The 25,590-nt window shown below is 42.0% G+C and overlaps 1 protein-coding gene across 3 annotated transcripts in view; it reads right to left on the reverse strand.

Annotated features, from left to right (window-relative positions):
* rngtt (RNA guanylyltransferase and 5'-phosphatase) overlaps positions 1-25,590 on the reverse strand; it is a 130,238-nt gene that overhangs the window by 42,240 nt on the left and 62,408 nt on the right. For all 3 annotated transcript variants that reach the window (XM_053687151.1, XM_017452662.2, XM_017452656.3), the window contains one exon: positions 19,868-20,032. In XM_053687151.1, coding sequence (XP_053543126.1) covers positions 19,868-20,032 — 165 coding nt within the window. The remainder of the gene's footprint in view (positions 1-19,867; positions 20,033-25,590) is intronic.

Below are 25,590 nucleotides of genomic sequence, written 5' to 3' on the forward strand. Positions count from 1 at the left end.
GCGAAAGAGACAAGCGGCAGACAGAGAGACAGAGGATGCGTAAAGACAGAGTGAAACAGGTAAACGAGAGAAGAGATCGAGAAAGGAGAGAGAAAAGACAGACAGAGCAAGATACGCAAGAAAAGAGAGATCAAGAAAAGACAAACAGCAAGAAGAGGGGAGAGAGAGAAAGAAAAGGAGGATCAGAGCAAGAAAAGAAAGACAAAAAGAGAAAGGAGAGAAAGAAGGAACGAGAGAGAGAGAGAAAAAAAGGTCTGAGAGAAAACAGAGAGAGAGAAAAGACGGAAGGAAACAGAGAAACGAGGGGGAGAGAGAGAGCGAGAGAAAAGAGACAGAGAGAGAAAAGAGACAGAGAGAGAAAAGAGATAGAGAAAGGAGGGACAGAAAAACGAGAGCCAGAGCAAGAAAGGAGAGGAGAAACAGAGCAAGTAAAAAGAGAGAGAAACGAGAAAAAGGGAGAGACAGAGAGAAAATGGAGAGACAGAGAGAAAATGGAGAGACAGAGAGAAAAAGGGAGAGACAGAGAGAAAATGGAGAGACAGAGAGAAAATGGAGAGACAGAGAGACAGAGAGAAAATGGAGAGACAGAGAGAGAGAGCAACTGATAGAGGGGTAGTGTAAGGTGAAATAATATGAGACAACAGATGACAACTGGGAACACACACACACACACACACACACACACACACGTGTGTTTTGATCACATCACTGGTAATAATTCTGTATTACTCTGTGCATCCTCACATGCGGTGGAGAGAGAAAGTTTACACGCCCCTGTTCAAATAGCTCGTGTTGTGTTCTTAGGTGTTTCTATCCGCTGCAGACGTGCACACTATTACAGCCTACCTACAGAAATGTGATGCTAATGAAACATTGCACAATGATTTGTTCAATATATCGCTTCTAAATTCAATGATCTGAAATTCAAGTCTTGAAATTGTCAGATAAAAATTTCGGATAATAAGTAATTCGTGTTAAAATACGTAAGCTATACATCTGGAGAAGTAATCAAGGTTAGTGTCCAGATTTCTGACTTTTCAGAGACAAAGTGAGGCACTGAGACAGATTTTACTCAGGATCATTCAGAACGTTTACATGGACAGCAGTAATCTAATTATTGACCTTATTCTGAATAAGACAATATCCTGATTAAGGTGTTTACATGAGTTGTTTTTAGAATACTCCTTTCATGTTCCTGTTTTACATGTTATAGAACATAGCTCGATTAACGTCACACGTCATTACGTCACTGCGCCACGCCGTCCGACGTCCCTCCAGAATTTCACGTATCGACATACATCTTCGTTATGGAACTGTATACAGTTTGGGGTGGTTTTTTTTTTTTTTTTTAAGTTTACGAAAGCTTCAAGTGCAGTTAATTATTAGTCGTGCTGTACGGGTAAATAGACGACTGCTTGAAGCCGTGAGCTGCGTCCCAAACCGCGTAGTTATCCACTATATAGTATACATGTATCTCGCCTACTATATAGTGGGTAAGTATGTGGTTTCGGACGCAGCCGTGCTCTCGTTACCGTCAAACGGTTGAGCGCTGCCGTGTGTGTACGTGTCCTGTCACAATGCGGTGAAAACTCCCACACGACGTTAACAGTGTGATTAAGGTCTGTACATGTCTGTAACACATTTCAATAACGCGACTAAAACAGGAATACTCCACACGTCTTAATTCCATTTGTGTTTACTTCGAGTATGACTTTAGTCGGATTAAGGTCATCTATAATCGCTGTTTACACGCTAGTTTCTTAATCAGAGTATCGTCTTAATATCGGATTATTGTTGTTCATGTAAACGTACTGACTGATATTACGTGCAATTCGTATGTGTTGGCTCGAGGGAGAACATCCCTGACATGTCGGCAGCCGCTATCTCATTACAAACTGAACTGATTAAATTGTAAATGGCGCACTTATATAGCGCTTTTATCCAAAGCGCTTTACACTGTGTCTCATTCACCCATTCACACACACACTCCCACACCAATGGTAGCAGAGCTGCCATGTAAGGTGCTAACTTGCCATCGGGAGCAACTTGGGGTTCAGTGTCTTGCCCAAGGACACTTCGGTATGTGGAGTCACGCGGGCCGGGAATCGAACCGCCAACCCTACGATTAGTGGACAACCCGCTCTACCGCCTGACGCACAGCCGCCCGATTAGGACAGGAATTTTCCTGATTTTCATGACATTCCCTATGTGATATGTGAGGAAATCACACTTGGCTAACAAGCTTTTAATCTCGCTCCTGACCCAACATGATCTCTGCAGGAGGATAGCCAAGGCAAGATTTATGATAAATAATAAATAAAAACCTTTCATTTTCTCAATCCCCTGAAATATATTTATGACTTCTTAAAGCTGAGGTTTCAAAGTACGATACAGTCAGAAAAACCCCATTTTTGCCAAAACCATCCGAATATCAATTTCTTTTATTTTTTTTCTGTCTGCCAAAATGAACCACTGTGACACCTGATGAGTTTTCCCAGACCGCTACAGATACAACCTGTACTGTCTCCATCACTCAGTTACACGAGCGAGCAGATCTTACACACTCCTCCAAGCCTCGGTCACGTTTTAATCAAACAACCGAGTCAGTAACAAAGTAAAACAACTCTCTGGAAAATAGTTCTCCTTTCACCGTAGATGAATTAAGCATATTTGCTCAGGCAAATGTTCTACTTTTACATAGAAACTGACATCAGTTTGTGCCTTTGTTTCAAGGATCTTTGAAGCCAGAGTAAAAGGAGACGATCGTAAACCAAGAGACGTCGGTCGTTCCCGCTGATTTGCCATTGGAGCAGCCCACGTGTTGGCTGGGCGAGAATTCACTGCGGAGCTACTGACCCGTCTCGTTTTGTACCAGGACACACTAAAACGCTCGTCTCGGGTCGAGCGTCTAAAACTGAGACGCGCAAGTGAAAAAGTATTGAGCGATTTCTGAGGACCAGTGAAAGAATGTTCTGGATGCTGTATGAAGAGAACGATTGTTTTTCTTTTATTTATGCTGAACAGAATCTCAAAAGCAGTGCTCTTTCTATCAAGGCTGTTGACTCGGAGGGTCAGAGGAGCTCAGCTGCTTAAGAATACGCGTTAATGAGAACACACGCAGCTGCATGTTCATGGCCTCGTACTCCCTCGAGCTACACAATGCCTTGAACCGTTCAACAACTTCAGAAAACTCCACCAAGGACACTGAGCAACTTGCTAGATAAGGAATGAATTTTAGATTTAATATATCAGAGTTCTACTCGAAGCTCAGCGAGTGTGTGGCATTTGGTGTTTGCTGATCTTCCACAACGTGGCTGCTGAAAACCAATTATGTTTCCAGTAAATCCCAAAACTCCATCAGTCAAAAATGATGGGGTGGATAAGATCTTGGAAAGGTCAAGGTTTATAAAAAGAATATCGCATGACTCTAAACAAGCTTTGGCCTATTGGAAAATTCTCTTCCACAGGGGCAACTGATGTCTTGATTGGTTAAAAATAAACTGCTTGGTGTGCAAGTCAAAATGGCAATGCTGAGTCAGAACTGTCAAAAACTCCAGGAGAGTGTGATGAGGAAGAAAGTTTGCGTAGTACTGCTTTGGGATTTCGTTTCAGAGCAGAACATTTTCATTGTAGTTATAAAATCACGTGAACACTTGTTTGAAGTAGAAACTGTAGAGGCAGGTCACACAGGGTTATGTGATTACCAGAATTGTGTGTTGACAAGGCCACTCCAAAACCTTAAATTTGGTTGTTGTTTAATCATTCCAAGGTGGACTTACTCTTATGCTTGGGATCCTTGTCTTGCTGCATAACCCAAGTGTGCTTGAGTTTTAGATCACAGACTGATGACTGGACGTTCTCCTTCAGGATTGTCTCGTCGAGAGCGGAATTCATGGTTCTGTCAGTTTCGGCACGGCACACAGGCCCTGAAGCAGCAATGCATCCCCACACCATCACAGTACCACCACCATGTTTGACTGTTCTATGTTGTTTTTTAGAATTGTGGAATGGTGTTTCAGCTTCAGGCCAGATGTAATGAGATCCATGTCCTCCAAAAAGTTCCAGTCCAAAGAACATTACCCCAAAATGTTTGGGGGGTCATCAAGGTGTTTTCTGGCAAGTGTGAGATGAGCCTTTATGCTCCTCTTGGTTGGCAGTGGTTTCTGCCTTGTAACTCTCCCATGGATACCATTTTTGCCCAGTCCCTTTCTGATGGTGGAATCATAAACACTAAACTTATTTCAGGACATAGTTCATCCCCGATAGTGCCTTCCCCGTTCATCAGAGTTCTTTTGTGACTTCTTGGATGCGACTTTAATGAGCTTTAGACATGGATTTGTAACCTTTTCCAGACTGATATGTTTCTTATTTACTTTCTCATCTCTTGTAGAATGTCTTATCATGTCGTAGGCTGCTGCTGTTGAGACATTTTAGCTGATGTTAGGGTTCAACAGGACTGGCAATCAACCCTGGGTGTGTCTAGTCTAACTGAACCCAATGATGAATTAAATTAGGTTCTTTGGTTTGACTGAGTAACTAAGGGACATATATAGATATAGAAATAGATTATATAAATAGGTATAGATTTTATTTCACATTAATGAACTCCAAAACATTTACATTTTATTCAAATGATAAAATCAAGACTTATGTGACAAAAGATGGGGGACAGAGGGTGTCCGTTTAGATTTGTTGGACCATCCAAATAAAACGTTACACAAAACAGTGAGCAAATGAAGGTTTGCAAATGGAACAACTGAAGGAACTTACTGGGCTTAAAAAGCAGTTATCATCAAAATCCCAGTAATGGAATACTGTCATTACCACATCTTATCCATCCCTATCACATCACGGGTGATGTCAAGGGATAGATACCTGACAATATCCTGGAGTGACCCAGATGAGGACAGAATGAATGATGCCAAGATGGGAACCTCGGAGCATGACAGGCGGTTCCGGGTCAAACCCCTCATGTACACAATTCAGAATGCCTGTAAGGCATTTTATCACCCCCGCAGGAGTCTTGCTGTGGATGAATGTATGGTGCCTTGCAAATGGCATACTGCCATGAGACAGTACACGAGGTACAATCCAACCAAATGGCGGTTCAAGTTGTTCGTGCTTACAGACTCCAGCAATGGGTACACTGTGGACTTTTCTGTATACACTGGAAAGAACAACTTCCCCACAGGCCAGGGACTCTCTTATGACTCTGTGATGTCACTGACTGACAGGAAGTATTTGGGGTCTGGGTACCATGTGTACATGGACATTTTCGGTACAAGCCCAAAGGCTTTCAAGGACTTGTTTGCATGCAAGTTTGGTGCTTGTGGAACATACAGAGAGTCCAGGAGGGACTGCCCACGCAGTTGTGTTAATTCACTGACAACGAAGTCACCTAGAGGAGTGTACCGCTGGATAAGGGATGGTCCTCTTCTCTTTGTGACGTGGATGGACACACGACAGGTCTCTGCCTGCTCCACCATCCATACAGCCTACACTGGGGATGCAGTACAGAGAGAAGTGAAGTCCAGACACGGTGTCTGGAGCACAGAGTCCTTCCCATGTCCCTCACCAGTGATAGAATAAAACAAGCTCATGGGAGGTGTGGATTTGTCAGACCAGTTCATCCAGTATTACACAACACAGCACAAAACCTTGAAATGGTACAGGAAACCCTTTCTTCACTTCTTGTACATTGCAGCAAACAATATGCCTACATTCTCCACAAAGAACTCATGCGACAGGACAGCATGACCCACAAGGCTTTCACTGAGGAGCTCATGGCACAGCTGTGCGGTGTGACACAGAAAACCCCTACTAAGAAATCCAATGGTGTTCATGTGTCAGTTCCTGGGGCTGAGCTCGTCACTGACCGCAGGATGAAGGCTACCACTGGCGAAAGACCTGTGTACACTGCAGGATACATGAGGGAAACAAACAAAAACCCCATGGAAGTGCAAAGCATGTGATGTCTTCCTTTGCCTTCAACAAGACAGAAACTGTTTTGAAGCTTGGCATCCCGATCAGGACTGACAGTTCATTGTTCTTTTATTCATTTTATTTTGTAGTATTCCATTGCATGTTTGGGGTTGAACACAGCATTTTCAATAAACTGTAAAAAGGATTTTATTGTCTCTTCTTTCCTTACAATTCACACTGACCGGATGGGTATGGGAGACACAATGACATCCCACATGGGCAATTACCTTTGACGGTGGGGAGGGGAACTATTACAGGTGTTGATACCTATCTCATCAATATTCATTGTGTAAGCCACTGGCTTTGAAAAAATAGTGTCACTTCAAAGTTCTACAACTTTTGTAGTCAGACCACATGACATTTCCGCATGATTTAATCATCTATGTGTAGCCAACACCTATGTTTAAAAAGTTCAGCGCTCAGAAGTCTTGTCAAAAGTGTTTATAATGTGTTTATAACAGTATCCCCAACACCTCTGAAAATAAGTTTTTGAAAAGTGTACATTTACAGTTCATTTAAACAAAACCTATACTCATGACATTCTTACTGCTCTCAAATTATTGTTGGTGAGCTTGTAGTAAATATGAGCATATGTAGCATTTTTGGATGAATGTTTTTTAGATAGGTGAAATATATTAAAATGTAAAGGCATGTCAGACTGCCTCAAAAGTGCCTGAAAGGCCTCAGACTCTAGAGTGTTAAATCTGCAAAGAAGTTTATTATATTACATTACTTTTTTTTTTTTTTTAGCATTATATTATTACCCCACTGTGCCATATTATTTTATCAATTTTTTCCAGATTGTTCGATTTTTCCACTTATTTATAATCAGTTGCTTCAGCAAAGACCTTAACTCTGACTCCACTTTTTCACTAACGTCCTTTGATGCTTATTAGATCAAACCCATCATATAACCACATGTAGTACGGATGGCACAAAAGCCTGTAATAATTGTGCGATTTTGCTTGTATTGTGCACTCTGAAAGAAATATGACTTGATAAACAGCCATTTGGTTGCTGGTTATTGAACATGAACCGTATGCTAGCTGCACATGGATGATAAAGTGAAATCGTTTAAAAAATTATCTTCTACAGCAATTTCCCATAAGGATGATTAATGATGTCATGATAGTTTCTAGGGAGATTGTGGATTACAGTGAGATAAGAGACAAATGGCTCGCCTGAACCTCCTTCTAAGACAGATGAGCTGTAATAAAACCACAGGAAATGGAAAACAAAAGGTCTTGGCGAGCATAGATAACGGCGAAGCTGTCCCACGTCTTTTTGACATTTTCAAAGTGATGATGGATAGCATTCCCGCTGCTGTAAAACCAAATTTTTCGGAACGCAACCCACATAAACTCCCAGATTCCCATATCTCAAGCTCAGTCAGAAGACCTCAGCAAAACAATGCAAGTACCCTGCTTTTCAGTGGATTTCCATTCATGTTCCATTAGTCCATAAAGGTTAAATACACTTCTTCTGTAGTAAGTGTATCATTGTTTCCTGTACAATCTCTACTGCTTTGATCCAAAGTGTGCGTTTGGCTCAAATGTCACAGCACCCGATGCCAAAAGTCAGCACTGATTTAATGCTTTTAAAAATCTGTCCTGTCTGCTGCGCACAACCGCTTAAACCTACTGTAGCAACCCATTACGCCAAAGATAATAGCCATTAAATAATGACATCAAGAACTTTAAAAAGTCTTAGTCAGCAAGGATCTGTGCAAATGATTCATCTAAAGGCCTGAATCAACAGAACAGGCAGTAAACTGTGCACACTTACCCTTGGCCTTGATGTTCTTAAACCAATGGGGTTTATTTAGCTGGTCCTGCACTCGAGCCATGATTAGCTTTTAGGGACTTTATTAAGAAGTGTTGGGAGTTCAAATGTCAATGATGCCACAGCCATCCGTGGCCGGGAGTCCAAGGGAGCAAAATTGTCTGTGCTTCTGGGTGAAAAGGGATGGCATACTCCCTCTCGTCTGTCAATCACAGCCATATTAGCCAGTAATTGCCCTCTGTGAGCTCACGTATGTGGAAGAGCACGGATAGCACTTTCCACCCGTGACACGGTAGTAGAGAAGTTGCGATTGGCTGCCTTCACGTGTCATGGAGGAAGCACGTGTCGGTTGGTAGGGCAAAACTAGGTTTGAATTGGCCAAGAGACAAATTAGGAAGAAAATGGGGAAAAAAAGTCACCCAACCATCCTCTGTCCAGCTTATCCTACACAGGGTCATGGGGGAGCCTGGAGCCTATCCCAGGGGACTCATGGCACAAGGTGGGAACACCCTGGACAATCGCACACACAAACACACACCCAATCACACTCTATGGCCAGTTTGGAACTACCAATCAGCCTACAACGCATGCCTTTGGACTGGGAAGGAAACCGGAGTACCCGGAGGAAACCACCGAAGCACAGGGAGGACATGCAAACCCTCCGCACACACAGCGCGGGAATCGAACCCCCAACCCCAGAGGTTTGACGCAAACATGCTAACCACTAAGCCTAATCTCACACGTTTCTCTAAGTGAATTTCCTCCGGACAGTGACCCGTCACTCGAGCCGAGCCATAACTGAGTACCTGTACTGAATTTAGTCACTTAGTTTAGTGGACAAGTGACTGTTTCTGGGTGACTTAAGAGACAAACACAGTTTTCTCAACAACCTACTGTTTCAGATTTGTTTTTATTCATTTTATCCACAGAAACATTTTATCACTATCAAATGTCTTACCCTTGACCCAAGTAAATCTGGCCATCTTGAATTCCCAATGGCTTTCTATTCACTTTCTTTGTGCCTTGCCTAGGATATAAACACAACACACCATATCTATTGCCCTTCATAAATATTGTAAAATAAAATTTGTGATTCAGCCACAGAAAATAAAAGCAGGCTCCTTTTGCATGCGTTTTAATGGCTTGAACTCATAAAGTGATATAAGAGTGATATTTCAACACAAAACAACACCCAAGACATGAATAATTTTTTTTTTTAAATGTGTATGGGGGGAAAAATAATCAGTGTTGTTTAATATTCTACTCACATTTCGTGCATCTGATATTGAATGAAGGAACTGTAAGACTTTGCGCTGATAAATAATGTATGAAATATGTATAAATAAGAACAAGACAACAGACCATATATAAAACGCAGAGGCTTCCGGCTCGCTCTGGTAGAGCTAAAAGTACTCTGCCCAGTGTTTCATTTATGATTTCCATTAAAATAATAAATAAATAAATAAAAACGCGCTACACAAACACCACTCAATCTTTCGACAGTTCAGTCTGTAGTCGGAAAATGGCATATGCTGAAGCACACCTACTGTCTTTTTTTTTAATAAAAAAAAAAATCAACCTCCTTTATTATTCACTATTATAAACACATCACCACCTCCCCACCACACACCTACACACAGTCAAAGCATTGAAACGATGACAGGATGCTAAATAAATAATGCAGCCTGAGCAAACACCTCATTAATGTGACTTCAGATATGACAAGCCATCCACTTAGAAAACAAATGCGTTAGACTGAATTGGGAGAAACCTTCGGTTAAAAAACAAAAAACAAACAAACAAAAAACTCTCCACTCAAGCGACAACTTAATAACTGCTCCCTGAGCATAGCCACGCTTCGATCAGTCCATCAAGATAACGTGTAGGTGCAGAGGATGGACAAATATAAAAAAATTTATTTTATTTTTTTTTATATAAAGTGCAAGTCTCAGCCCATGTTGCATTATTTTTTTATTAAGTGAAAAGCTAGTGAATAAAAAGGAACGTTGTAAAATCCAGCACTTGGTACTTTCTCATTTCATAATACAGCACAAAGTCTTGGGTGCATGTAAAGAAAAGCCGTAAAGCAAAAATACCTTCAAAAGTTATGAAATTAAACATTTTCCATGTAGGACAAATCTAAAAAAAGGACAAAAAAGAGCAGAACACAGCACTAAACGAAACAAAGTCAACATCTGGTGTGACAAACCTTTGCTTTTAAGAATGCATCTCAGGAAGTCTCGGGTACACTTTGCACAGTTTTATGAGGAATTTCAAAACCATGGGCATTAACAGAGATTTAGTCCACCTTTGTAGTTATAATGGCCTCCACTCTTCTGACGTGGTGTTCCACTAGATTTTGGAGCTTGGCCGTTCAGCCACAGGAGCATCGGTGAGGTCGGGCATTGGTGTCAAGCAAGAAGGTCTGTGGTGCAGTCGGCGTTCTGATTGATCCTAAAGGCTGATCGGTGGGGTTGAGGTCAGGGCTCTGTGCAGGACACTCGAGTTCTTCTACTCCAACTTTGGCGAACCATGTTCTTCATGGAGCTCACGTTGTGCTCAGGGGCATTGTCATGCTGGAACAGGTTTGGGCCTCTTAGTTCCAGTGAAGGGAAATTGTAACAATACAGCATACTAAGACATTCTATACTAAATAACTGTGTGCTTAGAACTTTGTGGCAACAGTTTGTGAAAGGTTCACATATGGGTCTGATGGTCAGGTGTCCACAACGTTTAGGCCACTCACGTGATGGTACAACCCGCACTCTTATCCCCTGTGTGTCTGCATTGCTGCGCTGCCAACTAGACTGCCGTATTTTACCACATTACCATTCTTATCCTAGACAACTAACCAGAACATGGGCTCAAACCTTCTAAATCATCAGCTTTCATTTGCCCCCCTCACGCAAATCTTTCAATCGTAAACGATTCCTTTCAAAAATGACTCAATCAATCAATTCATAAATGTCAGGCGAACTGAATTTATTTCCAATGTTTCTGTCACGACGCAGGCACTCCACAGAGGTGGTGAAAGAACAAGCAAGACATTCTTTGCCACTGGAGACATCATTCCCAAAAGATTCGCACTACTAGCATGCTTCTGGATGCGTCCCTAAAGAATCGCACTAGTGCCCTGAATAAGTGAGCAAACAGTAAGCTCCGGACGAAAATCTGACTCAGGTGTGTGATGCATTCGGGAAAGATGTACAGCTTCAGAATGCGTCTCTCGACAATAAAATAAATAAAAAAAATAAATAAAAAAGTGCTGAATCTTATCAACATCAACAGCTGAATCCTGATGCAAGAGTGTCTCCAAATAATCCCCGGAGAGGGAGATGGAGAAAAAGAACAAGACAGAACGAGACAAAGAGCAATGATCTAATATATTCTAGCCACAGCTGCTGCACCAATCTGCTGAGCGTACACAGAAGACATTTGGGTTGAAAAATTAACACTGTGCTTTCGGTGCATAATGGGACAGAGAGTACGGCGTGAGCTACAGCAGGGTCTCCAGCTGGACAATGCTCTGAAAGCTTCTCTCAGCACTTTGGTAAGTCTAGGCTCAATCGCACCACCTCATTACTTTCTAATACCTGCGATTACCCACAACACCCCTGGAGTGAACTCTGGACCAAACGTCGGTCCTTTTGTTGTCTTCGTCCCTCCGTTGTCGTTGACCTTGAAGCAGAAAATAGACGGTAGTGGACTTTGTTTTCGGCCAGATCCTGAAGCACTCGTCTGCGATTAACTCTAAAGTCCAGGTTGAGGATGAGACACGTGAGAGCTGCTCGTCCCGAACTCGATAAAACCACGCCGTGCAGGTTTAACGAGACTCTAAAACCCTCATGTGAACCAAACAGCAGATTAGCAAAACGAGGGAGGCAGGCAAGGTCTTAACACTTCAGGCACAAATTGAAGCAGGAATCTGTATGCATGCCTCATCTCGGAGATGAGGCCAGAAGAAGAGTGGTGGTAAGGATTAAATATGAAATATTTGTGCATGGGAGATTTTTTATTTTATTTATTTATTTTAAATGCTCAAAGTGTGCAATTGGAAATTAAACTTTCAGAACCAACTACAGATAAAAGAATTTCATTCTGGCTGTTTAAAATCATCTATAATGGCATGTGTAATCCAAGGGGGCTTTTTTAAATTACAAATGCAACATTTTTGAATAAAGCCTTCAATCTTAAGACCAGACCTCTTTTTATAGTAAGCGAGAAAAAAAGCTCATCCCTACCTAGATCTCACGTTCCCCACTGTAGTCCTGGAGTACACGTTGTTCTGCACATTTTAGTGTTGGAGATGGGCAGAATACTAGCGCTTTTACTAGACTAATGCATTTTTATTTGTCCATCCCTGTATTAAGTCATTTCCATGAAGAAATAAATGATAACTACACACCATATGGGCTTAATGAGGGCTGTAGCTTTCTTCCCATTAATGCTTTCCTCAAATGGTCACTGGTCCCCTGCCCGAATGGTGAAAGGAATCCAAATTGCGCTCTCCACCCATCAACGCTGGACAGTTTTCAGATAAACACTGTGCATCACTTCTGCCGTTAGTTGTCAAAACTTTCTCTGGCTGATAGCCGCTGAACAACTAACACAGCACAAACGTCTTTCAAGATACGAGTGTTCGTTTCATGTCTGCCAGCCTAATGTCGATACTGAGCTCCCCGGTGCTCGTGGTATTTATTACTGGATTATTTTCGACTCTAACTCAGCCCTGTGACGCGCCCGATAAGTCATACCAAAAAGGATCATCATAACAAAAGAGCAAAGACTTTAGGAAAGGTAGCGGGCTTCCAAAGATAAAAAGCCTCAGCAGGGAGACAGTTGTTCAAAATCGATTTGGGTCTTTATAGAAAACTTTGCAGGAATAATAAACACAGAGCGCATACAGGGACAGATCGCCCGCTGCACAACATCTCCGAGTGCATGAGACGGCATTATTACGTGATCTCTACGAGGGGAAAAAACTGGTGGAGGTTTATATTAATATTAAAGTGTCGCTTCTAGAGTGATGATGTACCCAGGGACTTATACATTAAACACGCCACATAAACAGATATTTTTTTAAAACAGTTCTTGTTAGGACGCGTTTATTACATCAGCTTTGGAAGGAGTCTCCAGTGTCGGTGCTTTGTAACAGGTTTTCCGACCCAGGAACCTCTTCAGTAGCATGACATTAGATTAGATTCAATCTTATTAATTTCAAGAAAGAAAAAATGAATGGCTGGTAAGAGAGCAATTGTTTATAGCTGCTAGAGATAGATAGATAGATAGATAGATAGATAAATATAGAGAGAGAGAGATAGCTAGATAGATAACAGGAAAGGATTACCTTCAGGGTGGTAACGGAAACAGTAACACCACTTTGAGCATCACTTCAGGTTATTATTTACGTTTTACATTTATGGCATTTGGCAGACGCCCTTATCCAGAGCGACTTACATTTATCTCATTTATACAACTGAGCAGTTGAGGGTTGAGGGCCTCGCTCAAGGGCCCAACAGTGGAAGCTTGACAGTGCTGGGATTTGAACTTACAACCTTCTGATCTACCACCATCCAAATCCATATTCTTATTATAAACCGTACAGTAAACTCCAGTAAAAAGATGGACATTGTTTTGTTAAATAACATGTCAAGTAGGATGTTGAGTATACAATGCTTTGAGCAGCTTTAGTGCAGATTTTTCACTAAACAACACCACCAACACCGAATTAACAGAGCTGAAAATCTCTCTTGTTTTGCTCTTATGCTTAGAAGACAGCTTGTTGGCGTGATGGTCAGAGGTTAAAATAGAAAGGACAACAAAGACATGCACAGCATGGAGAGGAAGATTATAATAAGCTCCTGCACTTCAGTACGGTCACCTCCCTTGTTGTAAAACCTGTCGTCCATTCTGAAAGCCAAGAATACCCTGACCAGCCTTGACCTTGAAAGTCCAACCAAGAAGTTACTGGCAGCGAGGACTTTCCCACTAGTCATGAACTGACCAATCAGAGCAGGCTATATATATATTTTTTTTTTTAAAAAAAAGAAAAAGAAGAGAGGCTGTTGCTCCTCTGCGTGGCATGGAAAACAAATGAGAGCCAAAGTGAAGAATGACACTGCAATGCTTCAATAAGCAACCAGTTCATTTCCTTCACAGGGTCCTGCACACCAATTCGGAAGCTGCTACGTCGGGTAACCCTTCAATCTTCCAGTGTGCATGAAAGTGGAAGGAGAATTCAATTTCACCCTGGATGGTAATCTTGCTCCGCTTCCACGGAGTGAGACGTTTCTCTGCATCCTTCGTTGTCTTTTCTCCGAGGGAAAAATCAGGATTTACGATATGAGACAGATATTTCACAAAACACTGATAATCCACACTGACCATCGGGACTTGCCAGCATTCACCATACACAATATGGCCAAACGTTTGTAGACACCTGGCCATCACATCCGTATGTGCTGCTGTTGAACATCCCATTCCAGACTTATTCCCCTTTCGCTATTATAGTAACCTTCACTCTTTAGAGAAGGAAGGTGTTCCCCTGTGTGTGGCTGTGGGGATTTGAGTCACGAGAGCGTTAGTGAGGTCAGGTCACGATGTTAAGTGAGGATGCCTGAGGCGCAGTTCATCCCAAAGGTCTTCAGTGGGGTTGAGCTCAGAGCTCTCGAGTTCTTCTACTCCAACTTTGGAACGCCATGTCTTCATGGAGCTCACTTTGTGCACAGGGGCATTGTCATGCTGAATCAGGTTTAGGCCCCTAAGTTAAGGGAAATTGCAATGCAGCAGCATACAAAGACATCTTATACAATTGTATGATTCAAACTTTGTGGCAAGAGTTTGAGCAAGTTTGCGTAATGCAGCTCTGTAGTGAGACAGACACTGGACACGTCACTCACACATTACGCACTGGGACAACATCAATCCCTGTCCCTGAGAGAACGAGATGCCATTAGTTTCTCTGCCACTGTGGAATGATATAGAATTTATCTCCAAGACCATGAGTAAACAAACTCAGCCTTTAACCTTCACTAGTTAATTATATAAAATTAATTATCCGTCATTTATTAGCTGTTCTGTGGAAGGATTCAATCTTACTGCGTCTTATGTACGTTATCACTTAATCATAACCCCCACATGCCATTCAAAGCGTGGATGCGAATACACAAAAGGTGTTTAAAATTCATTTACAAAAGACCCATGTGTGCCAAAGAAACTGACGAGAACTCGCCAGAATAATCGATTCGAAAGGTCTAATTAAGTGGGTTTTACTAGCCTAATTTCTGAAGATGTCTCATTTGTCAGAGCTGGATATCGGACTGAAGACAAACAGAGATACCTGTAGATCTCCTAATTAAAAGGGAGATACATTTAGATAAAAGCCGAACACTATGAGCCAAATCTCATTAGCTGTTCAAATCTTCACGCAGAGGAATGTTATGAGAAAAGTTTGGAAATGTCAACATGAGGCTATTAGTAAGAAATCTTTTTTTATTTATTTATTTATCCCCCCCAGCAGCTCTAGAAATTCTATTTATTAAGTTTAAAAATATGAGACAAGAGTGACAAACTCAAGTCCTGGGCTTATTAAAACACACTCGATACACTCATGTCAGAGCACTGAACAGCACTCAGGGATGGAAAAATCATAACTATGAGCTATTCCACAAATGTTCTGGTTTCCAGGAAATTGAAATGACTAGGCTAAAAAGTGGAATGTAATTTAATAATGTGTGCGGCTGTGGGTCAGGTGGTAGAGCGGGTTGTGCACTAATCGTAGGGTTGGCGGTTCTATTCCTGGCGCACATTGTGTCCTTGGGCAAGACACTGAACCCCAAGTTGCTCCCGATGGCAAGTTAGCGCCTTGCGTGGCAGCTCTGCTACCACTGGTGTGTGTGTGAATGGGTGAATGAGACACAGTGTAAAACACTTTAAAACCGCTAAGGTTAAAAAAAAGTGCTATATAAGTGCAGACCATTTACCATTAAAAAAGTGGAATATAATTTAAAAATGTACAGCGAGCTAGTTTGCTTGTTAAGTGCAATAATACAGATGAATATTGCTCGTATTTGGTCGTTTTCGGATAAAAGCGTCTGCTAAATGAATAAATGTAAATGTAGAAATGGATAGAAATGAACGAGGATATGATTGTTATCTGCTTCTAATAAAGTTTTTTTGCTGTTGTTTAATGTAGCACCTTCAACAAAAAGTCACCAAGTCGTCGGCCAACGTTTCAGCTATGAGCTTTGGCATTTGTCACGCAACATCACACAAAGTTTATTAATCGTCGTTATTTTCTCTCGCTATTAAGGTTCGACCGTGATGTTACTGCTAACTTAGAGCAGGTTCACACTTTATTTTCCTCAGTTTTGTCATCGTTTCTACATACACGCTATGAACATCACAAACCAATGAGCATTAAATACAGAGTTTTCCCTCCTTTTGCTGTTATAACAACCTCCACTCTTCTGAGAAGGCTTTCCACTAGATTTTGGAGCGTGGCTGTGGGGATTTGTCCATTCAGCCACAAAAGCATTAGTGAAGCCAGGCACTGGCATGTTTCGAATTGAAGTTGGCGTTCCAATTCATCAAGGTGTTCAGTGGGATTGAGGTCAAGGCTCTGTGCAGACCACTCAAAGGTAAAGGTATTGGCAGGCCATGTCTTTATGGACCTCGCTTTGCGCACAGGGGCACTGTCATACTGGAACAGGTTTGGACTTGACCCCTTAGTTCCAGAGAAGGGAAATCCTAATGCCACAGCATACAAAGACGTTTTTTTTTTTTTTTTTTTGGAAGCGCTTGTGAAGGCCTTCATATAGCGGTGATGGACACAAACGTTTGGCCATAAAGTGTGTCTGTGTGTTCCTGATTCTGTCAGGAAAGATCATCTGTACACTACCAGACCTTGCTTATAAAGGAGAACTGCCATCAGCTGGAGGCAGAGCAGAAAGCAATGCCAGGCTAGACCTGCTTAACGGTATGACCCTAATACTTCTCTCAACTAATTCTAGAGAAGTGTTCATGTATAAAAAGCTGCTGTACGTTGGTGGTTGAATCATTTCAAATTGATTTTGTACGATGTTAGTAGCAGCTATGGTTCGGTTGAGCTCAGGGCAGTAAATGTGGTCAACACTTGGTCCACGCAGTGATCCGCAATCAGTGTGCGTTTCAACTGAATTTCGTCTCGGAGCTATTGCAGTGGATGGAAACTCAGAGTTACTGCAGTTTCTCCATCAGCTGGGAGTCTCTTGAATGTACACCAAACCCATACTCCCTTTTTATTTTCATCACTAATTGGTTCACTAAGACTCCAAGTATCACCCTAGTGCACTTGAGGTGTTTGTTCGCAAGCCTTAAATGACCTTGTTGTGCCACTAAACAGGTATTTTCTTTCTGCCCGTCGCTATCTGGGAGCGAGGGCATTCGCGGGCCAAGCTTCAGCTCTTTCCGGCGCTGTTTAACACGACTCCGAGGATCTCAATCACCTCCATTTTCCTCTCTACACGGCTTGCTAATGGGCTCTTAACAGTGGCTCGGGCTGAAGCTAATCCAATCTAAACTCATCTTCCTCTCTTCAGCTGCCGGCCTGCCATCCCATTTTATGATGATTAAGCATGAGAGAAAGCAATATACACGATGGCCTTTATTGAGGCACCATTTATGGACGTTGCTGTTTTGTTCTCAGAGACGGCGAAGGAGAAGGGATTTTGGCAGATGCGTTTACGATACAAACAGGCGTCTCTGTCACTAATGGCAAACACAGGACTTCCCGAGACTGATGGAATTACGGGAATATGAACGAGACCCGTGCTGGCCGCGGTGACCCTGCAGGACAGAAGCTCTCAGAGCTTCTCTGTAGTCTGGAATGAAAATAGGACACGGCGGGAAATTCCCGATGATATTCCTCACAGGACAAAGAGGCATATCTATCCAACGGAACAAGTGAACCGGATTCCTGCACTATTCATCCCTTGTTTTCTTCCTCTTCATCTTAGACAGGGTTCTACACTCAGCAGATGTCACAGTATAAAGAGACTCTTTCAGTCGACAGAACAAGCTAGCATGACTTCACCCCTTAAAAAGCCGAATGACACAAGGGCTAACAAAGAATCCAAGATCAAATCAGGGTAACAGACTTGTTCATACGAAGTTTAATTGGAAAGCAAAGTCAAACAGAATGTAGCAAGAAAGAGATGCGTGATAATGCTGGAAATGGCTTGGTATGCATGAGAAAGAGAGACGTAATGGAGTTTTTAAACAGACCAGTTCTGACACACAGATTGTTGATTGTATCCTAGGAGCGGTAGAGGTCGGGCCATGTCCTAAACAACAGTGGAAGGAATGAACGGACATGCTTGCACTGACACAAAGCAGACTTCTGAGGAGGCCTCAAAGGTCCAAACCTTGAAAGCTGCATTAAATAAGTCTGTGAATGAGTCCAATCCAGAAAATGTTCACAGATTAAGGTTCCAATAACTTAGACTGAATTAGACAGCATTAAGAAACCATGAACCTCAGTATTAATTGTTTAAGTAACAAAAATGTACCATATGTAACAAATGGTATTTGTTTAAATGTTTACTCAGTACACCTGCTTTGACTAATGATTGTTCAAATCAGGGCTAAAATAAGTCTGAGTAAATTAGAAAAAATGAACTCATGGCATGTTCCTGAATGTTGATAACTTAATGAACTCTAGTCTCCTGATGTCAATATTGGAGCCCACTTCAACCTCCCCAGGTAAGCGACGCACACACACCCGGCCATCCACGTGACGTAAAAAACAACATGATTCCCAACCTTCATCCATTGCTCCATGGTCCAGTTCTGATGCTCACGTGCCCATTCCCATTCGTTGTAGGTGGACAGGGATCAGCGTGGGTACACATCCCCATATGCAAGCAAGCTGTGATGCGCTGTGTGCTCTGACACCTTTCTATCATAACCAGCATGAACTTTTTCAGCAATTTGTGCTACAGTAACTCTTCTGTGGGATCGGACCAGACGAACCATCCTTTGCTCTTCACGTGCATCAATGAGTCTTGGGCGCCCATGACCCCGGCGCCGGTTCACTGGTTGTCCTTCCTTGGACCACTTTTGGTAGGTACTAACCACTGCATAAAGGGAGCACTCCACAAGACCTGCAGACCTTCTGGAGACGCTCTGACCCAGTCGTCTAGCCATCACAATTTGGCCCTTGTCAAAGTCGCTCAGATCCTTACACTTGCCTTACACATTTTTCCTGCTTCCAACACAACGACTTCGAGAACTGACTGTTCACTTTCTGCCTAATATATCCCACCCCTTGACACGTGCCACTGTAATGAGATGAGTACTCGTTTCACCTGTCCGTGGTTTTAATGCTATGGCTGATCGGTGTACATATTCAATCTGTGTTCAAATAAAGGTGAACACTTGTTAGAGTCTAGTCTGTCACTCAAATAAACAAAAAACAAATATAAAGCACTGTAACTGTTTACAATCAAGGAGCGTTTTTAAAAAAAAAATTCAAACATTAGAGGGCTGGGTTTTTTTCCACGTGAAGGCTTGGGTTTTGCTTTACTGGTGCGATATATGCTGGTTCTCATGAGCTCACTAGTGGTGATAATTAGTGAGTGCTGAAAGATATGTCTAGCAAATTACTGTGATTGATTTCACTAATTAATTATAAGCTCCGAACCGTAGCTTTTACTCTTTCAATTCGCCAGAAACGGAGGTGTGAGAATTCCGCAGAACAAGCAAGGCACTCACGGTGAACCGGAGCGATTACCAAAGGTGATGTTTGTCTAAACTGAGCTTAGTGGGAAAATACAGAAAGCAATAAATAAATAAATAAATAAATAAATAAAACCGTGCAGGGCAGACACGGGGGTTAACTGTGGCCTGGTTCTTCTTTCACATAAATGTCTATTTTTGGTTTTAAGATTAGGGTGCTGGGGAAATGGTGTAGGGTTCAAAATGGGAAGTCCCCAAGGTGTTCCTGACGTTTTCTGAGTAAACAATCTAACCTTCGATTTGAATAAACAGACATGTTTCAAAAGCAAACTATTTCTAAAATGTAGCAAGACGGCTGTATCCTGGAATTGAAAACGCTCTTGCTTACCTTCCGTGCTGCATGAAGGTCGAAGAACGGCTTGTTCCTGACGCTGAAAGGCTCTCTGGTCTTGTCGATTTGGCCCATCTTGATTTTCTCGGAGCGAGGGAAGATGATTTCCTTCTCTATACACAGCAGCCGTCTGCTGAAGTCGCACTGACCCACCGGCTGGCCCTGCCAAACAACCGACATTCGATATTAATTTCATTTCACGGCTAATGGTTTGTTTAAAAGCAATTAGCCTATGCTCGAAAGGAAAAAAATAAATAATTACACACATCCATGCAACTACAGTAACATATCGCTCTTAATTTACTTTTACCATGACAACACTTTTACACTTCCCTGTGACAAACAGCCAAAGCATATTAAGCTCTGTGTGTGTGTGTGTGTGTGTGTGTGTGTGTGTGTGTTCCCTTCAGTATATTAATTTTGTGGCTCTGTTTTGGTTTACTTTCCTAATGTCTTTTTTAAATCATCATATATTTAGTATTTTCACCCAAATCTGCTTAAAAGGCCACGTGGAATGTGTTGCCGAGCAAAAACTGACAGCGGGGATTCGCGCTGTTAAATTTCCATGCCATTACGGGAACAAGTCAACAAGTCTCCGCTTTAAAAAAAAAAACAAACAAAAAAAAACCTTCTTGTAACATCCTGAACAGCGCTCGGGTTTTATATTCGTGTTAGCCAACGTTTTAAAACTGCAATGACTAGCTGCGTTCATTTTGATCGTCTCGTTAACGCCGAGCGACGTAAAGAGACGACAGCGAGAGGGAGCTGGTGATGGAGCGACTGATTAGAGCTGAACCAACTTGTATCGCAGATGTCCCACAACACACTAAATGTAACTGTAAACGGATTAAAAAAAAAAAAAAATTTATTTTATTTTTTTTTTTTTTTAAAGAATGACATATTGCACATTAATAAACAAATTTGTTGGGGTATAGACGGAATAACACACTTTGGGGCATGCAGTTACTGGAAAATAATCAAACAGGAAGTCCGCTTAACAACGTTCCAGATCACAGCAGCTTGCCGTTGATGTTTTTTCTACGACAGCATGCGCCTGAAGGTTTTACTCCCTGTGGTAAAGTAACCTTTAAATGGTAACCACCCAGAAAATCCGACTTAACAGAAGTTGAGCTGGAGAGGACCCCGTGACCCGTCGCTCGTATTCGGTGCGGGTCGGTGTGAGTTTGCAGACCGCTGAGAAACAGACCTGCTGGTACGACTACCACGGATTTGTGCATTTAATCAGTCTCTGGCTCTAATCGGTGGTGGCAGCCGTCTCCATGGCAACACTATTCCTAAGTCGAGGCTGTCTCACGTCTGCTTTTCCGTGACCCCGGGGGACGACTTTTGACCGCCGGCGAAAGGGCGCGCGGTCGACATTCCACAAGGGACGACAGCTTGTGTGCTTAGAAAAACAGATATAGATGCAAATGCAGACATGTTGGGAGCTCGAACATTATACAGTTAGCGCTGTAATGAAACGTAACACGGCCGATAAATATCACCTTTTTACTCCCAGACAAGTGCAATTCCTCTGAGACCCTAACCCTTTCAATACGCCAGTGTTTGTATCTTCGGCATATTGTTAAGTACGCATGTATTATAATGACTACAGAACCACACTGTCCAATCTGGTATTCAATGATAGATGTTCGCACACTTCAGTTAAAGACTGAATAAATCTATCGCCTGGTCGGTTTCCAATCTTCAACCGCCGTAGCTTCGGATTCCTGTTCCTGACTGACAGGGGTCAAGTTTTCACGTATGGTGTGTCCGGAGATGCTTTTCTGCTCACCGTGGTTGTAAAGAGTGCTTATTCGATTTACCGTAGCCTTCCTGTCATCTCAAACCGGTCTAACCGTTCTCCTCGGGCCTCTCGCATCAGCAAGGCGTTTCCACTTGCAGAACCGCCGCTCACTGCAGGTACTCTGTTTTGTGCATCATTCTGTGTAAATTCCAGAGCGATCGGGAGTTTCTAAAAGACTCTTGCGGGAAACTACTCGCGTTGGCGAAATGGAAATCGCGCGAAATTGTTTAGCGCAGTCTTTCACGGCGATGTTTGTTGGCAAATGAGACGTTTTAGCTGTACTCATGTTCGACGCACGTGAATCGAAGAGGGCTTTGGCTGACGTCACATGGCGCGTCTTGGCCCAAGTCTGCAGAAAATCGGCGGTGATTTTGAAAAATTGCAAGCTCCTCGGAATATTCGTTTCTGTGATTGCAAAAACCTGGACAGACTGTCTAGAAACAAAGAGTACTAGCGGATACAAGTAAATATGTACAGACAGAAATATAATTTTTTTATTACAGTTTTTTTTTTCCTTCCATTTTTCCTGTGGCTGAACCTCAAATTGCGTGCACTATGTGGAATGCACAACATTTGGCAACCACTTTATCCCTCATGCATAAAAATTTATGCAGATACAGGTCAAGTGCTTTAAAATGTTCTCATCAAACAAATTCAGGAGATGCTGGAAAAGCAAATAACGTGCAGGACCTGGAGGATTTTTCTGAAGAACAGTGGGCAGTTTAACTGCTCAGGACAAACAAGGGACTCATGAACAACTATCACAAAACATAAACACAGTCGTTCATCATCCAGGTAACAACACACACAGTATTAATAATCAAGTGTATGTAAACTTTTGAACGGGGTAATTCTGATCAATTCAGCTATGATCTTGTTACGTGGACTATATGTGAACATCTGTTATGTGAAACAGCTTATTCAGGACAGAACTAAATAAACAACAACATGGGATTTTTATGATCCGTCTTTTTTTTTTTTAACAATGTTAAGATTTGGCAGATTCTGCAAGGGGTGTTCAAACTTTCGAGCACAACTGTAATCGTTTACATGCAAAGTGGTACAGAGCTACAGAAGCATCCACTGCATCGTTCAAACCTCTGATGTCTAATCCCTTAATATCTAAGGGATGCAGAGACAGAATGGCAAAATAATTACAGATGTGTGTGTGGACTACAGATGTGATGTGGACAACGCAATCGATTTTCAATACCTACAGCACACAGACTAGAGAAAGTGAATGAAAAGAAGGAGTCAAGAAAGGCATACTGCCAACATACTTGGCATTTATTAATAAGGATTTACCAGCGGTGTCATTTATCTGGTGTTGTAAGGTGTCGAATAATACAAGGGAAAAGAAAATGAGAAAAAGAGAAAACGTGTCACGCTGCACAGCCTCGTCAATTCCAACCTTCTGAAAATTCATGAGCTTCATGTTTAACAGTCTACTGGCATTTAAAATTCAGCACATTCCGGACTGACAAGGCGTCGTCAAACGCCATCATCTAAAGGCTCCTACACTCCAGAGGAACGGATCGATTCTCCCACTCAGGAAGGAAGAAGCAATTCTGAGGAGCTTCCCAATAAATTGTTAAAAGGGTTCAAAGTCCCTCTGTTTCCCACAGTAAGTGTTTTTTATTTATTTATTTATTTATTTTAAATGCCCAGGTAGAACTGAAGATCAGCACGAGTTGTGGAGAACTGGGGATTTCCATTTCGAAGAAGAATAGCTATGTTCAAGAGCCCAACCTGGCAGAGCTGGGTTTGGAACTAACAACCTTTTAATTGTTAGTCCAAAGCCTTAACCACTGAGCAAGGACGTGCTCAAACAAGCTGCATTAACACCTGAACAGAAACTTGAACCCTGAACCCACAGATTTAGAGTCTCACTGGCAGGTGAATGCTGTTTCAGATGTTGGTTGAGTTTATGAATGGATTCGCCATTCGACAGAAACGTGGATCGCCATTACACGTGTATACAGACACTACAAAGACAAATATTATACGCTTTACCTGGCTGCTACAACAATAACTGCTATGCCCATATTTGGTATACGCTAATCTGCTGAATACTCAGTCATAGCATGTTATGTTTACATTTATACCACTTTTAAATTACATTGTTACTCCTGGGCATGTATCTTCGGCACTACCTGTTATATCAGACACTTCCGCACTAGAACTGTGTACTGTTCAGCGCTACACTGTCACTTACTGTGCCCATTGTCCTGTTTTAGTAGTACTGTACCGTCCCGTGTTTTTATCACACGTCTTCACGTGCACTTTGTGTAGAATGTCTGTAGATCTTATTTAGTTCTGTGTCGTCTCATGTGATTAGTGTGTTGTTTTAATGACAATTTGGTTGAAATGACAATAAAGCGACTTGAACTTGAAATAAAGCTTAGAAGGAAGTAGCAGAGACCTTTGGTGCCTCCAGTGGGCTCACGACAGTCAGCTTGCATTGCTAATCTGCCAACAAAGCTAGTACAAAGCCTAGCACGTAACATGTCAATCAAACCAAAATACGTTTTCTACAAAACACGGAACGATTACGAGCGACGTGAGCGAGAGCGGAATCAAGGTTTCCTACCTATCGGAAGTGTTGGCACCCAATGGCATCTGCCGTCTTGGGAGGAAAGTCTAAGGACAATATAAGCATGCTGCTCATAGTAAAGTCCAGGACCGAATAATAAATTAGCAAAAAACTCGTTTATTTTTTGCTCGAGTGTTTGCTTGGCGCTTGCTTGAGCGGCTTCGCACAAGACAGGGGCTTTGTTCGATTAAAAACCTCACACTCAGACGTGCTGCACCAGGATGCCAAGAACACCCTGTAAGAAGGTAAGGAAAGAACATTTTCACTCCTGGAATTAAACTGCAAATGTCTTTTTAAAAAAAATTTTTTTTTTAAAAATTAAAAAAAACTTTCAGATTAGCCCCCCCCCAAATTCATAACGAGCAGATATACACATTAACCACATGAAGGCTCTTAAATTGTTGGCAGTATTTAAAAAAAAAAAAAAAGTTCTTTGAAATGTAATGTGATGAAGATCTTCAGGTCTTTGTTTCTTCAAACCAAAAAATAAATAAACGCAGCAGATGCCAAAATGGCGGACACAGAAATGAATGACTACCAAGCAAAGAAGGGGAACATTTTGGAGATCATCATGTACGTCTAATATGAGATTGAAGAGACATGCTGGCACCAGTTAAGCCAAAAGGACCCAACCGATCAATATCCCGCTAAGCACATGATCAGCTTTCCCAGACAGATGTGGGCTTTATATTGATCGCGCACGTGTGGTGACGGCTCATTCGGTGTTACTGCAGTAAGACAATCATAAGCTCATTGTACAGGTCTACAGAACTACTCTTCTAAAAAGAGTAGCCAAAGCTATTTGGCTATTTAAACTGTGTGGAATATAAAATGGCAGAAAGTTGCTCTTAATGCTAAGAAATGGGCTACGATTTGGTAAAGAACACAAATGGAATAATCAGCCGCATGGCAAAGAAAAGGACAAAGCTATTGATGCCATGCTAAGCGCATGATCAGCCTCCCTGGTGGCTGCACGCTCCTTATTGATCGTGTGTGTGTACTGGAGATGACTGCTCTATCGTCTTTAAGCCAGCTCTCGCTTGGTGTTCAATAGCACTTCAGAAGGAAAGGAAATACATTCGTCAGGCTGCGACCGATTCACATTTCGCACATGATTTTACAAGGAAAAAAAAAAAAAAAAGAAGCGTTTTACATAGAGGTCTGACTAGCTAGTCTTGCTCGCTCTAGAATACCTGTACATGCTGGATGTTGAGCTCTGAAATGCCGACATCTCCACTGGATAATTTGCGGATCGTTATAACACACACTTAAAACTGAAGCCACCTGATGAACTGCGCCAGGGACGCACATCTGACTTCA

The sequence above is a fragment of the Ictalurus punctatus genome, chromosome 2 (assembly GCF_001660625.3).
Source record: "Ictalurus punctatus breed USDA103 chromosome 2, Coco_2.0, whole genome shotgun sequence".
In the NCBI taxonomy this organism is placed as follows: Eukaryota; Metazoa; Chordata; class Actinopteri; order Siluriformes; family Ictaluridae; genus Ictalurus; species Ictalurus punctatus.